This window comes from Triticum dicoccoides, chromosome 2A (genome assembly GCF_002162155.2).
Source record: "Triticum dicoccoides isolate Atlit2015 ecotype Zavitan chromosome 2A, WEW_v2.0, whole genome shotgun sequence".
Lineage (NCBI taxonomy): Eukaryota > Viridiplantae > Streptophyta > Magnoliopsida > Poales > Poaceae > Triticum > Triticum dicoccoides.
In genome coordinates, this window is record NC_041382.1 from 91941717 (window position 1) to 91966072 (window position 24356).

Consider the following 24356-nt stretch of genomic DNA (forward strand, 5'->3'; position numbering starts at 1 on the left):
TATATATACCCCTCCACCTCCTCTTCATTCGAGGAGAGAGCCATCAGAACACATACACCATTCCAACTCGTATGTTCTGAGAGAGAACCACCTACTCATGTGTTGAGACCAAGATATTCCATTCCTACCATATGAATCTTGATCTCTAGCCTTCCCAAGTTGCTTTCCACTCAAATCTTCTTTCCACCAAATCCAAATCCTATGAGAGAGAGTTGAGTGTTGGGGAGACTATCATTTGAAGCACAAGAGCAAGGAGTTCATTACCTACACACCATTTGTTACTTCTTGGAGAGTGGTGTCTCCTAGATTGGCTAGGTGTCACTTGGGAGCCTCCGACAAGATTGTGGAGTTGAACCAAGGAGTTTGTAAGGGCAAGGAGATCGCCTACTTCATGAAGATCTACCGCTAGTGAGGCAAGTCCTGTGTGGGCAATGGCCATGGTGGGATAGACAAGGTTGCTTCTTCGTGGACCCTTTGTGGGTGGTTGCTTCTTCGTGGACCCTTCGTGGGTGGAGCCCTATATGGACTCTCGCAACCGTTACCCTTTGTGGGTGGAGCCCTGTGTGGACTCGCACAACCGTTACCCTTTGTGGGTTGAAGTCACCATCAACGTGGATGTAGGATAGCACTACCTATCCGAACCACGGGAAAAACATCCGTGTCTCAAATTGCGTTTGATCTCTCCAAACCCTTCCCTTTACATTCTTGCAAATTGCATGCTTTACATTCCGCTGCTCATATACTCTTTGCATGCTTGTCTGATATGTATTGTGTGTGTTGAAATTGTGCCTAAACTCCACTTAAACCGAAAAAGCTTAAAAATTGTAACTTTAGCATTAAGTGTCTAATCACCCCCCTCTAGACACATCTACTTCTAGATCCTACAAGTGGTATCAGAGTGTTGGTCTCCATTGCCTTGGTTTAATCACCATTGGAGGAAGATGGATGTGTCTACTCTAGGGAGTCTTAGACATAGAGTGCCTATTCTTGATGGAAAGTATTTTCATGAGTGGAAAAATGAGATGCTTGTAATCTTCAATCAATATCATTTGAACAAGTATATTTCTAGCCCTTGTGCACTTCATATTGATCCTTTGCATCCTACCCTAGATGAAGATATTGACATGATTCGCAATCTTAGAACTATTGAGCTCATCATTAGAGGATTGCCCAAAAACTTGATTGCTAGTTTGCCTACTCAAAATTGTGCCTATACTATATGGAAATTTCTTGAGGAACGATTTCCCGATCATTCCTTGAAAACTTTGGATGAAATTTTCCATAAATCTATTGCCTTGAGTAAGATGAATTCTAGTGATCCTAGTTTTGGTATATGTCTATTTGAACTTACCAATCTTAAGCATGCTAAAGGAGATGTTGGAATCATTAATGATATCATATTCAAAGCTATAAGAAGTCATAAAAGTGACCACTTTGATGATCATTTATCTAATGAATTACCCTCTCTAGGAAATGATGAGTCACAAGATCATGATGAACATGAATATTATGATGATGATGATAGTGACTTCGATCTTGATAATGCAATGAGACATTTTGGTCTTATGGCAAATCTTCGGGGATATGAATCAGGAGGAAAGGAATGGGTTCTTGATAGTGGATGTACTGATCATATGACCGGAGATGAAGAGATGTTTCGTGAGCTTGCTGAAAATGACGGCCCTCGAAAATATGTCACCTTTGGTGATAATTCAAAGGGTAAAGTGGTTGGCCTTGGTAAGGTGGCCATCTCACATGATAGCTCCATTCAAAATGTCATGCTCGTTGAATCTCTTGGCTACAACTTACTTTCAGTATCTAGACTTGCTGATTTTGGTTTGAATGTCCTATTTACTGAGGTAGATTGCCAAGTATTTCATCGAGACAATCATAAAATGGTGTTTACGGGTATGCGTAGAGGTGATCTTTACATTGTCGATTTCTCTAAAAAGGCACAACCTAAAACTTGCTTTGTTGCTAAATCCTCAAAAGGTTGGTTGTGGCATAGACGACTAGGTCACGTTGGCATGAGAAACCTTGACAAGCTTATTAAAGGAAATCATATCCTTGGAGTTAACGATGTCATATTTGATAAGGATAGACTTTGCAGTGCTTGTCAAGCAGGTAAACAGGTTGGAGGAAGACATCCCGTGAAGAACATCATGACCACAAGGAGGCCACTCGAGCTACTTCACATGGATCTTTTTGGTCCAAACGCCTACAAGAGTCTCGGTGGAAATTCTTTTGGTCTAGTTATAGTTGACGATTTTTCAAGATTTACATGGGTGTTCTTTCTTAATGACAAGTCGCAGGTCCAGAAGATCTTCAGAAACTTTGCTAGGAAGGCCCAAAATCAGTTTGATGTGAAGATCAAGAAGGTTCGGAGTGACAACGGAACGGAGTTCAAGAACGCAAATGTGGACACCTTTCTTGACGAAGAAGGGATTTCACACGAGTTCTCGGCTACGTACACACCTCAACAAAATGGAGTTGTTGAGAGGAAGAACCGGACGCTCATCGAAATGGCAAGAACGATGCTTGATGAATACAAGACGCCAAAGCACTTTTGGGCAGAAGCGGTTGAGACAACTTGTCACGCAACAAATCGCTTATATCTTCACAAGCTACTCGGCAAGACGGCATACGAGCTTCTCACTGGTAACAAACCCCAAGTTGGATACTTTCGAGTATTCGGCTCAAAGTGCTACATTCTTGATAAGCATCGTCGTTCAAAGTTTGCTCCTAAATCTCATGAAGGTTTTCTACTTGGTTATGGCTCAAACTCTCACACTTACCGTGTCTACAACAATTTCACCCGAAAGGTTGAAGAGATGGTAGATGTGAAGTTTGATGAATCTAATGGCTCGCAAGTAGAGCAATTGCCAATTGATGTAGGAAACAAAGACCCTTCAAAAGCAATTCAAGACTTGTCCATTGGCAAAATTCGTCCAATGGAGGTGAAGAAGAGTACTTCATCCGTCCAAGTGGAAGCTTCTACTTCACGACAAGGTGAACCAAGAATCGACACGGAAGCATCCACAAGTGGGACACACCAAGATGAAGAAAACGAGGAAGTACGTCAAGATGAACATCAACAACCTCCTTCTCCACCACGACAAGAGAACGACGACATCAACAATGAAGAAGGCCAAGAAGAAGAACAAGATGAAGAAGATGTTCAACGAATACCCAAGCAAAAGCTCTCACGAGTTCGAGCAAGAATTGCCAAAGATCATCCCGTCGAGCAAATCCTCAATGATATACAAACCGGGAGAATCACTCACTCAAAAACTTGTTTAGCTAACTTTTGTGAAAACTATTCATTCATCTCTAGCATTGAACCTATGAAGGTTGAAGAAGCATTGGAAGATCCGGATTGGATAAACGCTATGCATGAAGAGGTACATAATTTTGAGAGAAACCAAGTTTGGACATTGGTCAAGAAGCCCGACAACAACCACAACATCATTGGTACCAAATGGGTGTTTCGCAACAAGCAAGATGAAGATGGATAAGTGGTTCGCAATAAAGCACGTCTCGTCGCCCAAGGGTACACACAAGTCGAAGGTATGGACTATGGTGAGACGTATGCTCCCGTTCCTAGACTTGAGTCCATTCGCATCTTACTTGCCTATGTTAATCACCATAATATCACCTTGTACCAAATGGACATTAAAAGTGCTTTTCTGAATGGTGAAATAGAGGAGGAAGTTTATGTCAAACAACCTCCCGACTTTATCAACCCTAAGAAACCAAATCATGTTTACAAACTTCACAAAGCTCTTTATGGTCTTAAACAAGCTCCTAGAGCATGGTATAAATGCTTGACCAAGTTCCTTACTACAAGTGGTTTTGAAATCGGTAAAATTGATTCTACTCTTTTTACTAAAAGGGTTAATGGAGAACTATTTGTATGCCAAATTTATGTTGATGATATCATATTTGGTTCAACTAACCCTCTCTTTAGTGAAAAGTTTGGAAAGCTAATGTCAGAGAAGTTTGAGATGTCTATGATGAGTGAACTCAAATTCTTTCTCGGGTTGCAAATCGAGCAAACTAAGGAAGGTACATTTGTCTCTCAAACAAAGTACACCAAGGACTTATTCAAGAAGTTCAATATGCAAGAATGCAAAGGTATGTCTACACCCATGCCTACTAGTGGACATAATGATTTAACCAAAGATGGTGAACCGGTTGATCAAAAGGTTTATCGCTCTATGATTGGTTCATTGTTATACCTATGTGCTTCACGTCCCGATATTATGCTAAGTGTGTGCATGTGTGCACGATATCAAGCTGCTCCTAAAGATTGTCATCTTAAGGCTGTGAAAAGGATAGTGAGATATTTAATCCATACACCAAATTTTGGCATTTGGTATCCTAAGAGGTCTTCTTTTGATCTTGTTGGCTAATCTGACTCGGATTATGCCGGAGACAAGGTTGATAGAAAGTCCACTTCGGGTACTTGTCAATTTCTTGGTAGATCTCTTGTGTCTTGGTCTTCCAAGAAACAGAACTCGGTATCCTTATCCACCGCCGAAGCGGAATACATTGCCGCTGGTTCATGTTGTGCTCAATTACTTTGGATGACCCAAACTCTTAAAGATTACGGGATTTATGTGAAACATGTTCCACTGCTTTGTGACAATGAAAGTGCTATCAAAATTGGTCATAATCCTGTACAACATTCTCGAACTAAGCATATTGAAGTTCATCATCATTTCATTCGAGATCATGTTGCTAAGGGTGACATCAATCTTAAGCATGTTCGCACCGACAAGCAATTAGCGGATATATTCACTAAACCACTTGATGAGAAAGTGTTTTGCAGGTTGAGAGGAGAATTGAACATCATTGATGCTTCGAACTTGGAGTAGAAACTCCATTGGATACATGCAAGACATGAGCTTATGACTAATCCATGATATATCTCTTATGATAACTATCTTATGTCTTGGATATATTTGCACCTTGCATGTTGCCTAACCCATGTAGGTGCTTGGTTGAATCTAATTCCATGAGATTGTGACTCACTCACATCTTGAGCAATCTCTACAAGACCGAGACTCTACACAATAGTGGTTGAAGACAAGGAAGCACAAAACCATTCAAACATATCCTTTGACAAATTCTATGTTAAGCTTCATGATTGTCATTTTTGGATACACAAGTGCTCTTCCTTGCAAGAACTAACCCATGTAGGTAGATGAACTCAAACTCCAAGTGTTGCTCCCAACTCTTGATGAGCTACATCAACCTTGAGCACCCACACAAGTTCAACTACATGAGCAAGAACCACACCACCACCCAAGGTATGTTATTCCATCTTAGAGAAGCTTTACTCCAAGACATGAGTCAAAGCAACTTAACAAGGTGAGAATACATCAAGATGCTTAAACGAAAAATGGTAACCCCATTTTGAGCTTAAAACGATAAGTATGACTTACGATCAAGTGTCCTCACTTGACTCCTAAGTCAATATACTCTAACATAGGTGACTATGTCACCGCCCAATTCTAGATGAAGTTCTCTTGTGTTCTTTTCTGAGTTATTGCATTTGTCCCTTGCATATTTGTTTCCTTCTTTTTCAAACAAAAAAAAACTTCATCTAGAAACTTTCACTCTTTTCTTTTTGATTTTTGTTCTGCATATTTCTGCATCAAATTCCTTGCAAATCTTTCAGCTAATTCATTGCAAATCTTTGTGAGATCTTACTTGCCTAGTGAGCTGAGGTGACAAGTGTTTTTCTCTGTGATGAACTCGGTTTCACCGAATTGCCATTTTCGGTCCAACCGAATCCCTTCGGTACTACCGAAACATGCCACTCGGTGCCACCGATTTCGCAACAGGAAAAACAGTTTGCCACATATTCTATATTTCTTCTGATCCAGCTCCACTCAATGAATCTTGTCCTCTACAAGCATCACAGTTTTATTCACTGCTTTCTGCTGAATCTCAAGGACCAAACCTATTCGACGGATTCCAGGAAAAACCTTCTTGGAAATTGATGTCAAAGGGGGAGAGAGAGATCACATCAAATCTTATCATCAGGGAGAGAGAGATCACATCAAAAGCTTATCACCTACAAAGGAGAAAGTACTAAGGGGGAGAGAATACTCAAGGATCCCAAATATTAAGGGGGAGAAAGAAATCTCCAGGGGGAGAGAATACTCAAGGATCCCAGATGCTTGATGTTCAAGAGGAGAGATGCCACATGTCTTTTTGGGGGAAAGACATGTTCATATGTATATGTATTTGTATCTTTCAGCTCTGACTCTCTGTTCCCTATCTTCTCCCAATATCCCATGTAAGATTCAGGGGGAGCAAGACACCTAAGGGAAAGAAATCAGTCAAATTCATTGCATATCTTTATTCTCGGGGACATGTTGAATTCAATGTGGTACCTTGTACTCACTCTCTACATGTCATCCCAGTCTTGGTATTCTTGTGGTTTCTTTTGTTTGCTCTGACTAGTGGACGTACCTGTGTTATCTAACCTTGTTTGTGCAGGTTCATTCCATCCTAAGCCAACTCAAGACCACAAGGTAAGTATATGCATCAAAATCATGAGTATGAGGAGTTCTTGCTTATGTACATACTGTTTGCAAGAAGGACTCATGAGCATGAAGGTATTTTCCTTGATAATCTTTTGCTCTGATGCATATGGCCAAGATGCATGTAACACATTGCCTACTCTGTCATGGTTATGCTCTCACATGTCTCTATATTTCATATTTACATGAGTGCATACATGTAGGGGGAGCCTATGCTTGTTACATGTCCTTCCAAAGCTTTACTTGCTGTTCTTTATATCTTTATCTAAAGCTTTGATGTGTGTTGCCATCAATTACCAAAAAGGGGGAGATTGAAAGCACAAGTGCTCCCTAAGTGGTTTTGATAATTGATGACAACATATCTCTTGTTGGACTAACATTTCAATCTAGCATGTTTTAGATAAGTTCAACAATGGAGTGGCATGGACTAAAGGTTGTGGGAACTCCTTCAAGATGCTAAGGACAAAGGATTGGCTAAAGCTTCAAGCTCAAGACTCATCATTTTACATTTTAGTGATCCAAGATCACATTGAGTCTTTAGGAAAAGCCAATACTATCAAGGAGGGATGAGCTATTGCTTAATGAGCCTCTTGCTTCATGTGCTTAGTGATATGCTCCAAAACCCTCAGCTACTTTCCCACTTCCACATATGACCTAAACCCTAAGCCAAACTCGGTCCTACCGATTCTTCCTATCCGGCGCCACCGAGTTTCACTTGTCATAAGCCACTGCCAAACCCTAGCACTTCGGTTCTACCGATAGGGATCTCGGTCTCACCGAGATGGGATTGCAAACTCTCTGTTTCCCTTTCGTAACTTTTCGGTCTCACCAAAAGAGCGAATCGGTCCCACCGAGATTGCAATGTAAATTCAGTGTTTCCCCTTTGTAACTTTTCGGTCTCACCGAAAGAGCAAATCGGTCCCACCGAGTTTTCCTGACCAACTCTCTGGTTAGCTAATTAGCAAATTCGGTCTCACCGAGTTTGTGTAATCGGTCTCACCGAGATTACGTTATGCCCAAATCCTAACCATATCGGTCCTACCGAGTTGCATGTCAGTCCCACCGAAAATCTCTAATGGTCACTAGGTTTACATTTTCGGTCCGACCGAGTTTGTTTATTCGGTCCCACCGAGATTGGAAAACTGTGTGTAACGGTTGGATTTTGTGTGGAGGCTATATATACCCCTCCACCTCCTCTTCATTCGAGGAGAGAGCCAGCAGAAATATAAAAGTAAACTACTTGTTACTTACCCGAATCCGAAGCTCTCCAGGGGCATTCGCAGATCTTCCCCGCAGCGTATCCGACGCCGCCGCATTCTACCGAGCTGAAGAGGGCAGCTCGACGGAGAAGGTGTTCTGGTCTCAGTATGCTGAGGCCGGACACCCTGTGCCCTTGAGCGACCAGCTGAAACAGCTGGTCGAGCTCCACAAGGTGGCCGAACAGGCCATGAAGGGCTTCATAGTTCGGCTGTGGCCCGGAGAGGCCCTGCCTGGGAGCTACTTCGGGCTGGTGGAGGCCTGTCCAAGGCTCGAGGTCATCAAGCACTCCGTCTGCATCGAAGGTGCCCGTAGGGCCCTTGCCCGTGCAAAGGTGCACTGGGGTAAGCTGGACGGTGAGAAGCTTGTTAGGGACGGGCCGCCGCCGGGGAAGGAGCATCGCAAGCCCGAGAACTACTACAAGGATGTTCTTGCAGGTGCCCGCCTTGTGGCGGATGAATGTACCAAGGATGTGATTTTTGAATGAACTCGCTCGTGTTTATCATGTGCGCTGAAAACTTGTTCATATGCGCTAAGCAATGCTTATTGAATTTAAAATATTACTTTTTGTGCGGCCGTTTATCAAAAATTGAGAGATGGCCAGTCGTCGGCTTCTGCCCCCATGCCACTAGTGCTGGGGTGTTCGGGATAAACCTGAGCGCTCTTTTTCCCATAGTTGGGTCCTTCGAGGGAGGCGCTCAGCACAACGAACCAGGCAATCGGACTATAATGCTTGAACACTCTCACTTAGCCATAGAACTCTATAATTTTAAATTTCGGCGAAGCCCCTAGTTCGGAAGACCGAGTTCGGGGCGCTATCCACACCTTGGTCGGACAAAGCCAGCTCCTCGCTCGAAGCGGCATAAGCCTTTAGGGACTCGAAAAACCTCTCGAACAGCGACCGGTCTCTCACCACATCATGACAGTCAGTTTTAGCTTTCTCCACTGAGGTGCTTAACCCAGCTGAACCGGGGCACAATCGCAGTGGTTCTCCTAGTGCTACCTTAGCCGATAGAGCAGAACGTAAGGCACCAAAACATAGGAGCCGGGCAAACCCAACTATTGACCCAAATCATGATTCGGAGCCGATGCATATAGTGCTATAAGTTTGGGGTGCCGCACTTGTGAAAGTGTACGGACTTCTCACACCATTATGAGGGGTACTGAAGCCCCTGGCGTGTTTGCCGTACCATGGTGTACGGGTGCAATCATGTCATTTAATAAACATAAATGTGAAAAGAAGATAATGCAAAAAATAGACAAGAAGCTAAGCATTGTTTATAGAGAGGCTATTTATCAAAGCCGAACGATACAAATAGTGCGGTAAGCAAAAGATATTGGACTATTTAGTATGTCCTGACCAGGGGCAGGCCGCGGAATTGTATTTAAAATAGGTATACCGCTCGTAACAGAGACCACCTGGGAGTTCCATAATGCGGCATGTCTTATCTGCCTCCCTGGATCTTGCATCGTTTGTGCGGCAGTCGAATTGCCGAACAGGTCGTCCAAAGTATGGAGTCCTGAAAGTAAGGAAAAATTAAAAAAAGAATCCGGCAGCCCCTAGTACGTTTTAAGCCGTATTTTGGGCGTACCGTTATTCTGCCCCTTCCCCTGTGCCCATGGTATTTCAAGGGCGTAGTTATGTACGCGAGGTACTGGTTTCGCTATGTCGCGAAAGCTGGGGTTGGGGCCGCATTGCTACGCTTGCTCAGAGTGTGCCAGGCGGTCCTGCTGTGGGTTACTCCTGGCGTGCTTGGCAGTGTCTGGCTTTTTAATGGTCGGACTGGATAATTACCTGAGAAGGCTACTTTGTACCTCCACTGCGAGAGCCGCTATATGCTCCTCCGTACGGAGGGAGCGTTCGGTGTTTCCGTTGACCGTAATTACTCCTCGAGGGCCTGGCATCTTGAGCTTGCGATATGTGTAGTGCGGCACCGCATTGAACTTTGCGAATGCGGTTCGTCCGAGCAGGGCGTGATAGCCATTGCGAAACGGGACTATATCGAAGATTAACTCTTCGCTTTGGAAATTGTCCGGGGATCCGAAGACCACGTCAAGTGTTACTGAGCCTGTACAGTTGGCTTCTACACCTGGTATAACGCCTTTAAAGGTCGTTCTTGTGGGCTTAATCCTTGAGGGATCTATGCCCATTTTCCGCACTATATCCTGATAAAGCAGGTTCAGGCTACTACCGCCGTCCATGAGGACTCTTCTGAGATGAAATCCGTCGATGATTGGGTCGAGAACCAATGCGGCGAAGCCGCCATGATGGATGCTAGTGGGATGGTCCCTTCGATCAAAAGTGATCGGGAAGGAGGACCATGGGTTGAACTTTGGGGCGACTGGCTCCATCGCGTATACGTCCCGTAGCGCACGCTTCCGCTCCCGCTTGGGAATGTGGGTTGCGTATATCATGTTCACCGTCCGCACTTGTGGGGGAAAGCCCTTCTGTCCATTGTTGTTCGGCGGCTTGGGCTCCTCGTTGTCGCTGTGCAGCCCCTTGTCTCTATTTTCGGCCCTTAACTTGCCTGCCTGCTTGAACACCCAACAATCCCTGTTAGTGTGATTGGCTAGCCTTTCGGGGGTGCCATGTATCTGGCACAAGCGATCGAGTATTCAGTCCAAACTGGACGGGCCCTGAGTATTCTTTTTGAATGGCTTTTTCCGCTGACCGGATTTATAGCCTTTGAATCCGGCATTGACTGCCGTGTCTTCATTGCTGTCGCTGCTAACGCGACGTTTTTTCTTATTCCGACGTGTCCTGCCACTTTTGTCTTTGGTATCCGAATTACCAGGGTTCTTTGATAAGTTGTTACTGCGAGCTAGCTAGCTGTCTTCTCCCGCGCAAAAGCGGGTCATGAGTGTCGTGAGGGCTGCCATGGATTTCGGCTTTTCCTGTCCTAGGTGCCGGGCAAGCCATTCGTTGCGGATGTTATGCTTGGAGGCTGCTAGGGCCTCTGCGTCCAGACAGTCGACTATCTGGTTTTTCTTTGTTAGGAACCGTGTCCAGAATTGTCTGGCCGATTCCCCTGGATGCTGAATTATGTGGCTTAAGTCGTCGGCATCCGGTGTTCGCACGTAAGTGCCCTGGAAGTTGTCGAGGAATGCGTCTTCCAGGTCCTCCCAAGAACCAATTGAGTCTGCTGGCAAGCTGTTAAGCCAATGCCGGGCCGGTTCTTTAAGTTTGAGTGGGAGGTATTTGATGGCGTGTAGATCATCGCCGCGTGCCATGTGGATGTGAAGGAGATAACCCTCGATCCATACCGCCGGATCTGTTGTGCCATCGTATGATTCGATGTTTACGGGTTGAAACCCTCTGGGATTTTATGATCCATTACTTCATTCGTGAAGCATAGTGGGTGTGCGGCGCCTCTGTACTAGGCTATATCACGACGCAGCTCGGAAGAGCTATGTCTGTTGTGTTCGGCCCGGCCGGATTTGTTGTATCCGGAGTGAAGATCATTGTCACATGCCGTAGGGCGCCTGAGCGATCCGTAGATCGATCTTGTTTGTCTTTCCTTATCCTCCAGTATGTCTCGCAGGTCTGGCACATTTTCCCGTGCCTTAGTTGAGCGACGTCGGGGCATGGCTTGGGTGGAGGGCCGAGAGGCCTCTCTGTCGCGACCGCGAGGTGGCCGGTCTGCCATGTCATGCGCTGGTGATGTAGGTGCTTCCTCCTCTGATCAGGGTAGCGGCCTGCGCTTCGGGTAACTCTTGGAGGGGCATTCGAGTTCATACTCTTCGGCCGCAAGGACTTCAGTCCATCTGTCAGCTAGCAAATCTTGGGCAGCTCTAAGCTGTTGCTACTTTTTCTTGAGGCTGCTTGCCGTGGCTAAAAGCCTGCATTTAAAGCGCTCTTGTTCGGCGGGGTCTGATGATATGACGAATTCATCATCGTCGAGGCTTGCCTCGTCTTCGGAGGGAGGCGTATAGTTATCATCCTCGACCTCTCGCTCTGCCACTCTCTCATGAGGGCTGGCTTCTCCATCTTCCTGTGTCGAATCTTGCTGAGGTGGGTGTTCTTTGGCGCTATCCGGGGTAGTATTATCTCCCGTGCCAGAATCACCGTTTTTGCTTTGGCGGGATTTAGAGCGGCGCCGCTGACGCCGGCGCTTTGGCTGTTTCTTGGGGGCGTCATCCCCCACTGTTCCATCGCTATCTCCATCTTTTGGAGTATCCACCATATATATGTCATATGACGAGGTGGCCTTCCAGCGCCCTACAGGTGCTGGTTCCTGTTCGTCTCCTACATCGCCGTCCATGCCGTCGATGTCTTCGGAGCCGAAGTCAAGCATGTCGGTTAAATCGTCGACAGTGGCTACAAAGTGGGTGGTGGGTGGGCTTTGAATTTCCTCATCGTCCGTATCCTACCTTCGCTGACCGTAGTCCGGCCAGGGCTCTCCTGATAAAGAGAGGGACTTAAGAGAATTCGGGATGTCGCCAAAAGGCGAATGCTGAAAGATGTCTGCGGCGGTGAACTCCATTATCGGCGCCCAATCGGATTCGATTGGCAGGGGCGCGGGAGGTTCGGAGTCTGGGGAGGAGTCTGGATCCTCGGAGTCACGGGTCGTGCAGAGTGCGGGGCTAGCGTTCGGCTCGATCGCTTTTGGGATCGCAGCCCCCGAGGTGACGTCCAACCGCTCATCCTCGATTGGTGCAATAGGCTCCGAGTTAGGGGTCGGAACCGATGCGTGTGCGGCTCCAGGACACTCTCCGGGGGCAGAGCTAGATCATGCCCCTCGAGATAGTGCGGCGCGCTTGGCCGTGGCTCGAACCTGTCGAAGATCAAGTCTCCACAGATGTCAGCCGTGTAGTTTAAGCTTCCAAGCCTGACTTCATGGCCAGGGGCGTAGCTTTCGATCTGCTCCAGGTGGCCGAGCGAATTGGCCCCAGAGCGAAGCCAGCGAAGACGAAGATCTGTCCGGGGAGAAAAGTCTCACCCTGGACCGCATCGTTGTTGATGATCAAAGGGGCCATCGGGCCTAAAGGCGACGACACAGAGGAACTCTCAATGAAAGCACCAATGTCGGTGTCAAAACCGGCGGATCTCGGGTAGGGGGTCCCGAACTGTGCGTCTAGGCTGGATGGTAACAGGAGGCAGGGAACACGATGTTTTTACCCAGGTTCGGGCCCTCTCGATGGAGGTAATACCCTACTCCTGCTTGATTAATATTGATGATATGGGTAGTACAAGAGTAGATCTACCACGAGATCAAGGAGGCTAAACCCTAGAAGCTAGCCTATGGTATGATTGTTGTATATGGAGTTGATTGCCTACGGACTACAACCCTCCGGTTTATATAGACACCGGATAGGGTTAGGGTTACATGGAGTCGGTTACAATGGTAGGAGATCTTGAATATCCGCATCGCCAAGCTTGCCTTCCACGCCAAGGAAAGTCCCATCCGGACACGGGGACGAAGTCTTCAATCTTGTATCTTCATAGTCCAGGAGTCCGGCTGAAGGTATAGTCCGGCTTCCCGAACACCCCCTAATCCAGGACTCCCTCAATCACACTATCAAAACGTTTATTCCAACTCCGTGAGGCTTGCACCAGTCCATAAATGGATCGCTGGAGCTTGCACACTTTGTTAGCTCCCTTTGGATCGACAAAACCTTCTGGTTGCATCATATACAAATCTTCTTCCAGAAATCCATTCAGGAATGCAGTCTTTACATCCATTTGCCAAATTTCATAATCATAAAATGCGGCAATTGCTAACATGATTCAGATGGACTTAAGCATCGCTACAGGTGAGAAGGTCTCATCGTAGTCAACTCCTTGAACTTGTCAAAAACCTTTCGCAACAAGTCGAGCTTTGTAGACAGTAACATTACCATCAGCGTTTGTCTTCTTCTTGAAGATCCATTTATTCTCGATGGCTTGCTAATCATCAGGCAAGTCAACCAAAGTCCATACTTTGTTCTCATACATGGATCCCATCTCAGATTTCATGGCCTCAAGCCATTTTGCGGAATCTGGGCTCATCATCGCTTCCTCATAGTTCGTAGGTTCGTCATGGTCTAGCAACATGACTTCCAGAATAGGATTACCGTACCACTCCGGTGCGGATCTTACTCTGGTTGACCTACGAGGTTCGGTAGTAACTTGATGTAAAGTTTCATGATCATTATCATTAGCTTCCTCACTAATTGGTGTAGGTGTCACAGGAACCGGTTTCTGTGACGAACTACTTTCCAATAAGGGAGCATGTATAGTTACCTCATCAAGTTCTACTTTCCTCCCACTCACTTCTTTCGAGAGAAACACCTTCTCTAGAAAGGATCCATTCTTAGCAATGAATGTCTTGCCTTCGGATCTGTGATAGAAGGTGTACCCAACAGTTTCCTTTGGGTATCCTATGAAGACACATTTCTCTGATTTGGGTTCGAGCTTATCAGGTTGAAGCTTTTTCACATAAGCATCATAGCCCCAAACTTTAAGAAACGACAACTTTGGTTTGTTGCCAAGCCATAGTTCATAAGGCGTCGTCTCAACGGATTTTGATGGTGCCCTATTTGACGTGAATGCGGCCGTCTCTAAAGCATAACCCCAAAACGATAGCGGTAAATCAGTAAGAGACATCACAGATCGCACCATATCTAGTAAAGTACGATTACGATGTTCGGACACACCATTACGCTATGGTGTTCCAGGTGGCGTGAGTTGCAAAACTATTCCGCATTGTTTCAAATGTAGACCAAACTCGCAACTCAAATATTCTCCTCCATGATCAGATCGTAGAAACTTTATTTTCTTGTTATGATGATTTTCCACTTCACTCTGAAATTCTTTGAACTTTTCAAATGTTTCAGACTTATGTTTCATTAAGTAGATATACGCATATCTGCTCAAATCATCTGTGAAGGTGAGAAAATAACGATACCCGCCGCGAGCCTCAATATTCATCAGACCACATACATCAGTATCTATGGTTTCCAACAAATTTGTTGCTCGCTCCATAGTTCCGGAGAACGGCGTCTTAGTCATCTTGCCCATAAGGCATGGTTCGCAAGTACCAAGTGATTCATAATCAAGTGATTCCAAAAGTCCACCAGTATGGAGTTCCTTCATGCTCTTTACACCAATATGACCCAAACGACAGTGCCACAAATAAGTTGCACTATCATTATCAACTCTGCATCTTTTGGCTTCAACATTATGAATATGTGTATCACTACTATCGAGATTCAACAAAAATAGACCACTCTTTAAGGGTGCATGACCATAAAAGATATTACTCATATAAATAGAACAACCATTATTCTTAGATTTAAATGAATAACCGTCTCACATCAAACAAGATCCAGATATAATATTCATGCTTAACGCTGGCATCAAATAACAATTATTTAGGTCTAATACTAATCCCGAAGGTAGATGTAGAGGTAGTGTGCCGCCGGCGATCACGTCGACTTTGGAACCATTTCCCACGCGCATCGTCACCTCGTCCTTAGCTAGTCTTCGCTTAATCCGTAGTCCCTGTTTCGAGTTGCAAATATTAGCAATAGAACCATTATCAAATACCCAGGTGCTACTGCGAGCTCTGGTAAGGTACACATCAATAACATGTATATCACATATACATTTGTTCACCTTGCCATCCTTCTTATCTGCCAAATACTTGGGGCAGTTCCGCTTCCAGTGACCAGTCCCTTTGTAGTAGAAGCACTCAGTCTCAGGCTTAGGTCCAGACTTGGGTTTCTTCTGTTGAGCAGCAACTTGTTTTCCGTTCTTTTTGAAGTTCCCCTTCTGCTTCCCTTTACCCTTTTTCTTGAAACTGGTGGTCTTGTTGACCATCAACACTTGATGCTCCTTCTTGATTTCTACCTCCGCCGCCTTTAGCATTGCGAAGAGATCAGGAATTGTCTTATTCATCCCTTGCATATTATAGTTCACCATGAAGCTCTTGTAGCTTGGTGGCAATGATTGAAGAACTCTTTCAATGACTATCAACAGGAAGATTAACTCCCAGTTGAGTCAAGTGGTTATGATACCCAGACATTTTGAGTATATGTTCACTGATAGAACTATTCTCCTCCATCTTGCAGTTGTAGAACTTATTGGAGACTTCATATCTCTCAATCCGGGCATTTGCTTGAAATATTAACTTCAACTCCTGGAACATCTCATATGCTCCATGACGTTCAAAACATCGTTGAAGTCCCGGTTCTAAGCCGTAAAGCATGGCACACTGAACTATCGAGTAGTCATCAGCTTTGCTCTGCCAGACATTCTTAACGTCGTCAGTAGCATCTTCAGTAGGCCTCGCACCCAGCGGTGCTTCTAGGACGTAATTCTTCTGTGCAGCAATGAGGATAATCCTCAAGTTACGGACCCAGTTCGTGTAATTGCTACCATCATCTTTCAACTTCGCTTTCTCAAGGAACGCATTAAAATTTAACGGAACAACAACACGTGCCATCTATCTACAATCAACATAGACAAGCAAAATACTATCAGGTACTAAGTTCATGATAAATTTAAGTTCAATTAATCATATTACTTAAGAACTCCCACTTAGATAGACATCCCTCTAATCATCTAAGTGATCACGTGATCCAAATCAACTAAACCATGTCCGATCATCATGTGAGATGGAGTAGTTTTCAATGGTGAACATCACTATGTTGATCATATCTACTATATGATTCACGCTCGACCTTTCGGTCTCAGTGTTCCGAGGCCATATCTGCATATGCTAGGCTCTCAAGTTTAACCTGAGTATTCTGCATGTGCAAAATTGTCTTGCACCCGTTGTAGATGAACGCAGAGCTTATCACACACGATCATCACGTGGTGTCTAGGCACGACGAACTTTGGCAATGGTGCATACTCAGGAACACTGTTCAAGATATCTTCCGATATTCCGATAAATTGTCCGATTTATCGCTTACCGTTCTCTGACCGATAAGATTAATCGGCCGATAAATCAGCCGATATGGTGATAAATCGGCCGATATGCCGATAAACTGGCCGATTTACCCGTTATCATGGGTCGACCGATAAATTTCCGATAAACGATATCCCCAACATTGCTCAGGAAGAACACTTTTATCTTGAAATTTAGTGAGAGATCATCTTATAATGCTACCTTCAATCAAAGCAAAAAAAGATGCATAAAAGATAAACATCACATGCAATCAATATAAGTGATATGATATGGCCATCATCATCTTGTGCTTGTGATCTCCATCTCCGAAGCACCGTCATGATCACCATTGTCACCAGCGCGACACCTTGATCTCCATCATAGCATCATTGTCGTCTCGCCAATTATTGCTTCTACGACTATCGCTATCGCTTAGTGATAAAGTAAAGCAATTACACGGCGATTGCATTGCATACAATAAAGCGACAACCATATGGCTCCTACCAGTTGTCGATAACTCCGTTACAAAACATGATCATCTCATACAATAAATATAGCATCATGTCTTGACCATATCACATCACAACATGCCCTGCAAAAACAAGTTAGACGTCCTCTACTTTGTTGTTGCAAGTTTTACGTGGCTGCTACGGGCTGAGCAAGAACCGTTCTTACCTACGCATCAAAACCACAACGATAGTTCGTCAAGCTAGTGTTGTTTTAACCTTCACAAGGACCGGGCGTAGTCACACTCGGTTCAACTAAAGTTGGAGAAATTGACACCCGCCAGCCACCTGTGTGCAAAGCACGTCGGTAGAACCAGTCTCGCGTAAGCGTACGCGTAATGTCGGTCCGGGCCGCTTCATCCAACAATACCGCCGAACCAAAGTATGACATACTGGTAAGCAGTATGACTTGTATCGCACACAACTCACTTGTGTTCTACTCGTGCATATAACATCTACGCATAATACCAGGCTCGGATGCCACTGTTGGGGAACGTAGTAATTTCAAAAAAATTCCTACGCACACACAGGATCATGGTGATGCATAGCAACGAGAGGGGAGAGTATGTCCACGTACCCTCGTAGACCGAATGCGGAAGCGTTAGCACAACGCGGTTGATGTAGTCATATGTCTTCACGATCCGACCGATCCAAGTACCGAACGCGCGGTACCTCCGAGTTCTGCACACGTTCAACTCGATGACGTCTCGCGAGCTCCGATCCAACAAAGCTTCATAGGAGAGTTTTGTCAGCACGACGACGTGATGACGATGATGATGTTGCTACCGACGCAGGGCTTCGCCTAAGCACCGCTACGATATAATCGAGGTGGAATATGGTGGAGGGGGGCACCGCACACGGCTGGAATAGATCAACTGATCAACTTGTGTGTCTAGAGGTGCCCCATGTCCCCGTATATAAAGGAGCAAGGGGGGAGGCTGGCTGGCCCTCTATGGCGCGCCAGGAGGAGGAGTCCTCCTCCTAGTAGGAGTAGGACTCTCCTCTTTCCTACTCCTACTAGGATGGGGAAAGGAAGGGGAGAGGGATAAGGAAAGAGGGGCGCCGCCCCCCTCTCCTAGTCCAATTCGGACCAGAGGGGGAGGGGCGCGCGGCCCATAAGGCCCATTATTTCTCTCGGGGGGTTCCGGTATCCCTCCGACACTCTGGTTTTCTCCGAAATCACCCGGAATACTTCCGGTGTCCGAATATAGTTGTCCAATATATTGATCTTTACGTCTCGACCATTTCGAGACTCCTCGTCATGTCCGTGATCATATCTGGGACTCCAAACTACCTTTGGTACATCAAAACACAAAAACTCATAATATCGATCGCCACCAAACTTTAAGCGTGCGGACCCTACGGGTTCGAGAACTATGTAGACATGACCGAGACATGTCTCCGGTCAATAACCAATAGCGAAACCTGGATGTTCATATTGGCTCCCACATATTCTACGAAGATCTTTATCAGTCAAACCGCATAACTGCATACGCTGTTCCCTTTGTCATCGGTATGTTACTTGCCCGAGATTCGACCGTCGCTATCTCAATACCTAGTTCAATCTCGTTAGCGGCAAGTCTCTTTACTCGTTCTGTAATGCATCATCCTGCAGCTAACTCATTAGTTACAATGCTGGCAAGGCTTATAGTGATGTGCATTACTGAGAGGGCCCAGAGATACCTCTCCGACAATCGGAGTGACAAATCCTAATCTCGAAATACGCCAACTCAACAAGTACCTTCAGAGACACCTGTAGAGAACCTTTATAATCACCCAGTTACGTTGTGACATTTGGTAGCACACAAAGTGTTCCTCGGTAAACGGGAGTTGCATAATCTCATAGTCATAGGAACATGTCTAAGTCATGAAGAAAGCAATAGCAACATACTAAACGGTCAAGTGCTAAGCTAACGAAATGGGTCAAGTCAATCACATCATTCTCCTAATGATGTGATCCCGTTAATCAAACGACAACTCATGCCTATGGCTAGGAAACATAACCATCTTTGATTAACGAGCTAGTCAAGTAGAGGCATACTAGTGACACTCTGTTTGTCTATGTATTCACACATGTATTATGTTTTCGGTTAATACAATTATAGCATGAATAATAAACATTTATCATGATATAAGGAAATAAATAATAACTTTATTATTGCCTCTAGGGCATATTTCCTTCAGAAGCCACTCCACCTCCTGCCTCTAACTTCCAGCACTGCTCCACAAACGATGCTCCCAAGAGAGAACCGACTCCAAAGTGTTGCCATCGTCCGATCTGGAAAACCAGATCCGACGGTTTCCCCCGGAGCAACAGGAGTGGGTCGACAATAGTTACACGATGATGCCTTCATCAAGGTAACAACACAGAACGCCGCCATCGCATGCCATCGGCTCGGTTTTTACCGGCAACTTTGTCTTCCCGACTCGCAGCCGGAGCTAGATGACGGATCTCGAGATCTGCCCATCTAGCGTCAGGCCGACCACCTCCGGCGAAGGAGATGGCCACCATCGCCGCGCCTAGGGCCGGAGCCCCCAACGTCCTCGTGTTGCAGGTCCAACCCAGACGCGGCTTGACGTAGCCGGATCAACGGAGATGCACAACGGCATGTGGAGCGGCTCGATGAAGCCCATATGGGCCTAGTTTGGATATAGTACATGGCAGTGCCCTTTTTGGTTCCTGATTTCGGGAAAACCAATATGAAGCTAGCCTAGTCGGCCTTTATTCTAAATTTCTAATACCTTAGTTTTACTTGCTTATTCATTCACATGCTATTTACATGAATGTCCTTGGATGCAATCCGTTTCTTGTAGTTGTTACTTACTAGTTACTACCCGAGTTTACCATCATGTGTAATTCATATGCTAATGTAGAAAATCCCTTGACTTGCCTTGAATGTGGACATTTCAGGAGCTGGATGGACGGCTTATGACTGTAAACAAGCCAGGTGCTTCTAGAACTGCCTGGGCAGAAGGAAGACGTTCTCCCCGCGGTCTTGATCTTCCACGGCCGTCAAAATGTACGTGGGTCGTCTGCCCTACGAAGTGGATGACTCTCGGTTAAAGCGGCTATTCAACAAGTATGGCGATGTGGTTGATGCTGAAGTCATCTACGACTACGGAGGAGCGGGTTGCCGCTTCCGGGGCTTCGGTTTCGTCACCATGGCAACGCGGGAGGAAGCAGACGACGCGATTTGGGACCTCGACAAACAGGTCAGTGTATGGCTGGTCAGTGGAACGATGCTACATTTTTATCCTGATCGAGTGTATGATGAATTGATGACGAACAATTTTATATGTCCATTTTGAGTTGTGCAGATATGGAAGGGGCATGAACTGTGTGTGGAAGTTGCCAAGGAGGAGAGGCCAGGGTGGACAGTAGGACTAGGGTCTAGAGAATTTTTGCCCAAAATAACCACATGCCGATTCAAATTGACAGAAATGACCGCCTTTGGTTGCAAACGACAGAAAAGACCAGGGCCGTGGCAAAAAGGATGATAACCTTGGCCTCTGCAATGTTATGCCTAAGCAAGCTACATAAAGCTACTCTCTCCGTCCACGAATAAGTGCACATCTACCTTTTGTTCCAATTCAAACTTTTAAAAATTTGACCAACTATATAAAGAAGAGTAGGAACATATATAATTGGTATACTGTGAAAGTACATTTCAAAACGGATCTACTGATACTAATTTGGTGTCATAACTGCTGCTACTTTTCCCTATAAAGCTGGTAATGTTTTAAAACTTTGACTTAGATCTAAAACTAGATGTACACTTAATTATTCATATAAGGATGGAGTACTATGATACTCACACAAGTGCATTTCTCATAATTTTCTTCTATAGTTTGTTGGGGTTCTCGTTACCACACAAACACCCCGCAGCTAAAACAGAGAATTTGATTTTGTTTGCCAGATTGACCTATCAAATGTTTCAATTCCAAAATGGGAATCTCCCTACAGATCGCCTTGGCGAATGCACTTGCTGCCACTGCCCGCCGCACCCCTCTTCCCCTAAACGCCGCTGCAACATTTCCACCCGACAGCTCCTCCTTGGCAGATGCCCCCTCTGACCTGCCAACCCAGCACGGGAAGTTGATGCTTCACAAACAATGGCGTTGTATGCCTTTGATGATGATTGGTATTTGGTACTATCGTATTCGATTGGATTCAAAAGATTGCGCGGAGTGAGCAGAAGCTGTATTCGAACAACTTCACGTCTTCAGTACATCAGCATTGTTAGTGTTCTTTCATCAAAGCTTGAAGTTGGAGCGTCCGTGAATCTTCCCAAGACAAAGAAGCGCGCGCAGGTTTTCTTTTTCGAATAAAAAAAAGATGGGCCGCGTGGTTGGGCTTACGCTCGCGCAGAGGGGCCCAAATGGCGACCACGAGCGCATCACTCTGTTCGGGCCTTTCCTCCTCGCCGATTTTTTTCGAAGCGGGGGCCGGCGGCCACGGTGCGCCGATAAGCCGGACGCGGCGCGCCTCCGGCTCTCCGGCAGGGCTACGAATTGCTCGGCGGTGCGGAGTCCCAGCTTTGAACCCCTTCTAATTCGACAGGTGCACTCACCCTCTCGCCTCCGGTTAATAATCCCCTTTTGTCTCCGATTTATCTCCGGCCTGAAGCTGAGTGCCGCCGGAGATCCGGGCTCTGACGACCCTGGAAGTGGCCTGGTGCTAACTCTTCTCAAATCGGGCTATGCACTGTAGAAATAGGTCGGTTCAGTCCGTCAGTTCGTGGTACCCCATGAGATGCGTACTCTGTAGTGTTCAGTTATCGGCCAATTTCTGATCTAGGAAGCAGAAATTTTCTGGTTTCGAGTAAACCACAAATGTTAGCGTGCTATACTACATGGTGCGTTCTTAGTTTAAAATCGTTTATGGTAAGATCCCTCGTGTCCATGACTAAAGTGGATGGTTCTTAGTTCTTACTTCTCAGTCTCTTAGTTCTTACTTCCCTCGTGTCTGGACTGAAGTGGTTGCCTCGTTAGTATACTCAAGTAACTCAACTACGACACCATTTAATAGTGCCAGACAACACCCGTTATCAAGCTTAAAATTTAAAATACTATGAGTTGGTGTTGAAGCCTCACACCCTGACAATACAAAACTACCATGACATTTCATATTCAGTCACAAAGCTGATTCATCATCTTTCATATATCCATGATCCTACAACACTAACACAGCCATTATTTATGTTACCTGCATTGTGGAACACAATGGCTACTTGTCAAATTTCATGGGATATCCTTCGATTGCAATGGATAACTCGCCACTGTGGTGAGCAAATGGGAAGTCCCAGTATAGATCAGTAGTACAATATCTTCTAAATGCATGCTCAGCTGACACTTCTGATGCCTCGTAGCTACTAATGGCCCATCAGCTCTTTTGCTCTAGCCACAAGAGCGGATAGAGGCATGCTGTGCTTCATGAGTCCTGCATCACCCAATAAGAACCTGTAGTTTTCAGCCCTTGAAGGTTTACGCTCTACCGTTAGCAGTGCTTCCATCATCTGACAGTTGTTGAAATAGCTAGCGTAGGCCGGATTGAATTCCATCATGTATATGGCATGTTCAACTATCACCCTCCTGATACCAGGACAATGAGCAGTGGGTATCATATTTGAGTTAAGTGCATTGACAAGCCTCTTTATAAATCCTTCCTTAATCTGACCATGTTCAAGCTCTTGCGCAAAGTCTTCTGGAATGACATTGCATATTTGTGAACTAAGACCAATAAGGACCTCCAGTTCTGTCCCTTCTGCATCCGTTATTCCTTTCAGCACCTATAGTGGAAATAGATAAGCTATGTAAACCATGATTAAACAGTAATATCTGCAAATTTTGTTTAAGTGATTGATGTTGCCGCCCATTTATTTAGTCGTGTCGTTTGTAGAAAGTATAACAGTTGTAATTTATGATGTTAACATTTATTTACTTGAGTATTAGCTTAAATGTATCAGTAGGAAAAGATTGCAGTAACATGTTAAATAATAAGTCATGGTATCTGCCTCTGATAGTGCACATGTAGCTTATATTTGTAGTGCTCACCTCTCTCAAAATGTAGGAGATTTCGTTCAGGTCAGAGTTGCGAAGCCCAGATCGAGCATGCACACACATATTCCGCAACAGGCTTGAAGCTATGTACCTGTATCTGCCACCATGGATCATAACTGTGAGTTCCTTTATGAATACATACCCTGGTTCTGCTAACATAACCAAACAGTTATTGGCACTCTCCATTGCCAGTACTGCCAGTGCTTGCCCTGATTTCATTCGTAGCCGCTGATCAGAATCCGTACTTGAGAGTGCATCTTGGCTGAGAAATGCATGCATCAACCTGCTAATGATCACTCGGATGTGTCCAATCTCGTCCTTTATATTACCCTCCATGGCCAGGTTTCTAAGGAGTTCTGATGTGAGCTCCCTCAGTTCATGGCTACTCCCACTGTCATCCAAGATATCTGCAAGATGGTTCAAAAGGAAGAGGTTTTCTGAAATCTTCTGACGCAAAATTACACCAAATTCCCCTTTGGTACTTGAAAATCTTCTCAGCAGCTCAAGTGATGAACCTTTCAGCAGTGTCTGTTGTGCCTCGTTAATATTTGTCATTTCAGTTCTGCTGCTTGTGAACTCTATGATCTTTGAGATGAGGCCAGTTGCTCTGCTGATTTCTATACAATTCTCAAGATCAAAGCTAGCAAGCTTGTTAAGAATTAACATGCCCAATAAAGGGAGGATATCTTGATCTGTCGATGGCTCCTCCTCTGGGATAGACCAACGCTTTGTAATCAGATTCCACCATCTGAGTACATGGGAATTTTGTTCATCCATGTGGGTTGGCTCCTCCCTCGGAATAAAACAGCATATTGAAATCTCTTTCAACCGTTTAAGCAACAGGGAAGTCTGTTCGTTCCTGCTAACTTGTTGAATAAGACTATCCTGTTCTGCCGTAGGGCTGCCAATGTCCAGAAGAGGATCCTTTAATTGCTCCCGATGAGCAGTGTCTAGAAGTGAGGCTATGAGCTGCATTGCCCCAGGGATAGGGACAATGTGGAGGTTATCAGCGAGCTTGGCCGTGGCCTTTGCAGCAAATAATCTAATATCTTTATCCCCTTTACTCGTCCAGCCCAACATGCTGATCAGGCAGGTCATTGTCTTTG

General features: G+C 45.3%; 1 protein-coding gene and 1 long non-coding RNA gene across 2 annotated transcripts; one reads left to right on the forward strand and one right to left on the reverse strand.

Annotated features, from left to right (window-relative positions):
• The first annotated feature begins 21651 nt into the window (after positions 1 to 21651).
• Positions 21652 to 23387, forward strand: LOC119353533. The gene is made up of 2 exons (XR_005170455.1): positions 21652 to 21751; positions 23261 to 23387. It is a non-coding gene; the product is annotated as an uncharacterized LOC119353533 (long non-coding RNA).
• On the reverse strand, positions 21918 to 24317 carry LOC119353532. Its single transcript, XM_037620150.1, has 2 exons — positions 23245 to 24317; positions 21918 to 22979 (listed from the first exon to the last, which is right to left on the reverse strand). The coding sequence occupies exons 1-2, from the start codon at positions 24223 to 24225 to the stop codon at positions 22563 to 22565; spliced, it is 1398 nt and encodes a 465-aa protein (XP_037476047.1). The 5' UTR covers positions 24226 to 24317; the 3' UTR covers positions 21918 to 22562.
• Between the last annotated feature and the right edge of the window lie 39 nt (positions 24318 to 24356).

Bases quoted from the DNA above. Each gene is read 5' to 3' on its own strand.
- LOC119353532 (XM_037620150.1), bottom strand. From the start codon at position 24,225: ATGCAGCTCATAGCCTCACTTCTAGACACTGCTCATCGGGAGCAATTA. The intron at 22,980-23,244 runs GTGAGCACTACA...TTTCCACTATAG, and splicing joins TCTCCTACATTTTGAGAGAG to GTGCTGAAAGGAATAACGGA.